We start from the raw sequence: 3,635 nt of genomic DNA, 5'->3' as shown, positions 1-3,635 counted from the left end.
GACCGCAAATTAGCGTGGCCCCCCTCGGGGCGGTTCCTCGGCCATGTTTGGTTCATAAGGTAAAAAAAATCACAAAAAAACGAATGCATGCATGGAATACTAAACGAAGTTTATTTGCGAAACTTTTTCACAGAGTGTAACTTTTCGAGACGAATCTAATGAGTTAAATTTCATCATGATTGGTTACAGTGATACTACAGTAACTACACCTAATCATACAGTCAAAGGCATTATTAGCTACAACAAATACTACAGTACTATACTTGTGGAGGTTGTTTTGTAATTAGACTTTATTTAATACCTCTAATTAATGATAAAAAGATGAAAAATTTTCATAAAAACTTTTTCACCCCTAACCAAACACGCAGCCCTCATTCCTTGCAACGCAGCGCCGACAGGGCACCTCGGCGCCGAAACGCTGAGATGCCGGCAGGCAAGCCAAGGGCGCGTCGTCGTCCGCGCGTACGTCGGGCGAAGCAAAACGGCCCGGTCTCGCGTCGGCGCGCTGGTAAGTCCGTCCACCACCACCAGGATCGCACGGCCCGTACGCGGTCCGGGTACGCCGCTGAATCGGGCCGCGTCGCTACACCCACGGCCCGTCTCTAGAAGAGAAGCCAGCCAGCCCTCCCCCGAACGGCAGGCGGCCTCGATCGATTCCTCTTTACTCTTCGTCAACGACACTTCACCCTCTCGGTCCCTCCGCGTGGTCAGACGGCAGGGAGTCGATACGGACGGAGGTCGCTCTCTGCACAGCCCAGATCATACGCACGGCTTGGAAATACGAAACGGGGCTTCTGACTGATCGTGGAGCTGACCATTCGTTTCGATCCGAATCTGATTCAGACGCCGGCCTCTCTTTTGTTACAAAAGGTATGTAGGTCGCTGTTGAGTGTGTGCGGCCGGAGTTTCTAGAATCTTCTCTTTTCATAATAGTATATGAGAAACGGGGTTACAAAGGAGAAGAGGGTCCGTCACTGGCAAGTAGGGGTGGTAATGGGCCATGGCCCTAATGGCCTCTTCACAGCCCAATAAAGCCCTTAAAATTTTTAGTTTAAAAATACATATGTTTAGAGCCCGGCCCTTTTAGGGCCCGATCCTTAGATTTTCTAGTTCAAAATGTTGGGCCCTTTACCACCCCTACTGGCAAGTTTCTTGATTTTTTTTTTGAAATTTTTTCAATTTACTTCCTTCAAGTAAAGCTAAAATCTGAATAATGCCTAAATATTTGGTTCAATTTACCCTTTAAATTACTCCCTCCACTCACTTTTGATAGCTATATTTTAAAAATTCAAATGTTAAAAAATGATAGCTATATTTGCTATTGACATGGACTATGGTAATAAATAGCACTAGTAACGAGAAATTTCTAGTTAAAACACTGGAGGACTAACAAAAAAATTTATGTTGTGTTTATTAGATTAATAAGCACCTTAATGCCCTTGGTTATTGTGCCATATGAAATGTATCAATCAAAACTCTCTCTGTCTCAAAATAAATGCAATTCTAAGACCGAGCACACAAACCTATACTAGGTGTAAAATTACAAAATATCTCTTGTCTTTTGAGATGAGTGAATAAGGTGTTAGTTGTCTTCAGAATCTTTTGAAAATTATCTTATCTTTTGTGGTAGTTAAGTCAAAATTAGTATTTTTGTGTGATAAATTTTAAACTCTAAAATTACATTTATTTTGAGACGGAGCTAGCAAACTCTTCGAACAGAAGGCTCATCTACACTCTAAGCCCAAGCCCATCTTTAGAGGCCCACCCCCACGGTGCCACGCCCAGTAAGCAGCTCGACGTGAGAGGATCTCGGCCCAATCGAGCGACCTGTGTCTTTTCCGCAATCAGGGCAAACGCTATCTATATTCATGAACCGTGAGTTATTTCTCTCGGGCTTAGTTGGTGAAAAGTTGTTAGTTTTGATATTGTAGTATATTTCGTTGTTACTTAACAAATAATGTCCAATCATAGATTAATTAGGTTTAAAAAATTCATCTCGTGCTAATCAGTTAGATTGTGTAATTAGTTATTTTTTCAAATGTATTTAATATTCCATGCATGCGTCCGAACATTCGCTGTGACAGGTATTGTAGAAAAAAAATTGAGAACTAAACAGGGCAATCAGAACAGTAACTCTGCAGATTCCGCAGAATGGCCACGGCTTGTGAATTTCTAGGTTTCACAAACCACGAGTCAATAGAACCTCATCACGAAAGGGAGCAGAAGAACAATCGAATTCACTGCCCTTTTTTGCAGACTGATGAGTCGCGTGCCAACAAGCACGAACAGATCAAAACAAATTTTACTCACAGAATGCTCATCCGTTCTTTCCTCACCAAACATGCATTGGTTTCCAAATCCCAAGCACGACCGATCGATCTTGTTCCATGCAACGCGAAGCGACGCAACGCAACAATGGAATGGCCACGTCCGGGCGCCATTGACGCAGCATTTACCATTATCTCCTCTTCTTCCAGAGCTGGACCACGAGGGAGAACCCGCCGCCGTCCTTGAGCGCCACGGCCTCCTCGGCGGCCGCCCACTCCGACACCGTCGCCACGCTGCCGGCCGACGACGTGGCGGACGTCGACGCCACCGACACCGTCGGCGACGTGTCCGAGCCCGACCTGAACGGGCCGCGCCTCCACCCCCTCCTGTCGCTGTCGCTGCTAAACCAGCTCTCGCCGCCGCCGTCGCGGTTGCTGAACGAACTCTGCCTCGCCGGCGTGTGCGCGCCCGCGTCTTCCTCGGCGTCCCTGTCGTCGTCCTCGTCCGCGTCGGAGGCCTCGAAGCGGAGGACGAAGACGGCGGCCGCGTCGGGGCAGAAGAGCCAGCCGTGGAGGTCCCACGTGACGCGGACGCGGCCGCGGGGGAGGTCCAGCCTCTCGCTGCCGCGGAACTTCCACCGGAGGCGGCGCACCTGGAGGGCCTTCTCGCCGTCGATGGCGACCCACATGGCGGAGTCCTCCACGGCGAGGGACACCTCGTGCGCCTCACCCGCGACGTCGACCGTCGTCGCGTAGGCCTCGCCGGGGCCGTCGGCGACGACGGCGTTCTCCCGGCGGGAGAGGAGTAGCCCCGCGGACGACGCGGCGGGCCACGCGCCGTCCCCGACGGCCAGCACGAGCTCGCCGTCCACCGAGACGTGCAGCGAGTACCGGGACGCGGGCTCCGGCCGGTGCCCGGCGGCGGCGAAGTGGGCGCGCGAGAGGTCCCACGAGAAGGCGACGGCGCGGCCGCCCGGCAGGGAGAACCGCTTGGACCCGCGCCGGCGCCACGGCAGCCACGGCCGGAGCGCGAACCGCGCGGGCGCCGCGTCGTCGCCGCCGCCGTCCCCGGCGAGTCGGAGCTCCGCGGCCAGGAGCAGGCCGATCGGCGCGCGGGACCACGTCAGCGTGACGGCGCCGAGGTGCGTCCAGTAGACGGACGTCGCCGAGGAGGAGGGCGGCGCCGGGGAGGGCTCGCCGCCGCGGCGGGCGAAGCAGGAGAGCGGCATGCCCGGGGGGTGCGCGGGCGCCGCGCGTGGTGCACGCCGGACGCGGCGAGAACGGCGGCTTCTCGGTGGACTTGTTTTGTTGGCGGCTTCGGGAGGGAGTAGTTGCGCCAGTGCGCACGTAGCGGCGAGACCGGCGACT

The 3,635-nt window shown here is 53.5% G+C and overlaps 1 protein-coding gene across 1 annotated transcript; it reads right to left on the bottom strand.

Annotated features, from left to right (window-relative positions):
• Window positions 1-2,218: 2,218 nt before the first annotated feature.
• Window positions 2,219-3,635, bottom strand: LOC120705020. Its single transcript, XM_039989563.1, has one exon. The coding sequence runs from the start codon at window positions 3,494-3,496 to the stop codon at window positions 2,459-2,461; it is 1,038 nt and encodes a 345-aa protein (XP_039845497.1). The 5' UTR covers window positions 3,497-3,635; the 3' UTR covers window positions 2,219-2,458.

Source organism: Panicum virgatum, chromosome 4K (assembly GCF_016808335.1).
Source record: "Panicum virgatum strain AP13 chromosome 4K, P.virgatum_v5, whole genome shotgun sequence".
In the NCBI taxonomy this organism is placed as follows: domain Eukaryota; kingdom Viridiplantae; phylum Streptophyta; class Magnoliopsida; order Poales; family Poaceae; genus Panicum; species Panicum virgatum.
The sequence above is the reverse complement of the archived record's forward strand: the minus strand, read 5'-3'. Positions and strand labels throughout refer to the sequence as shown.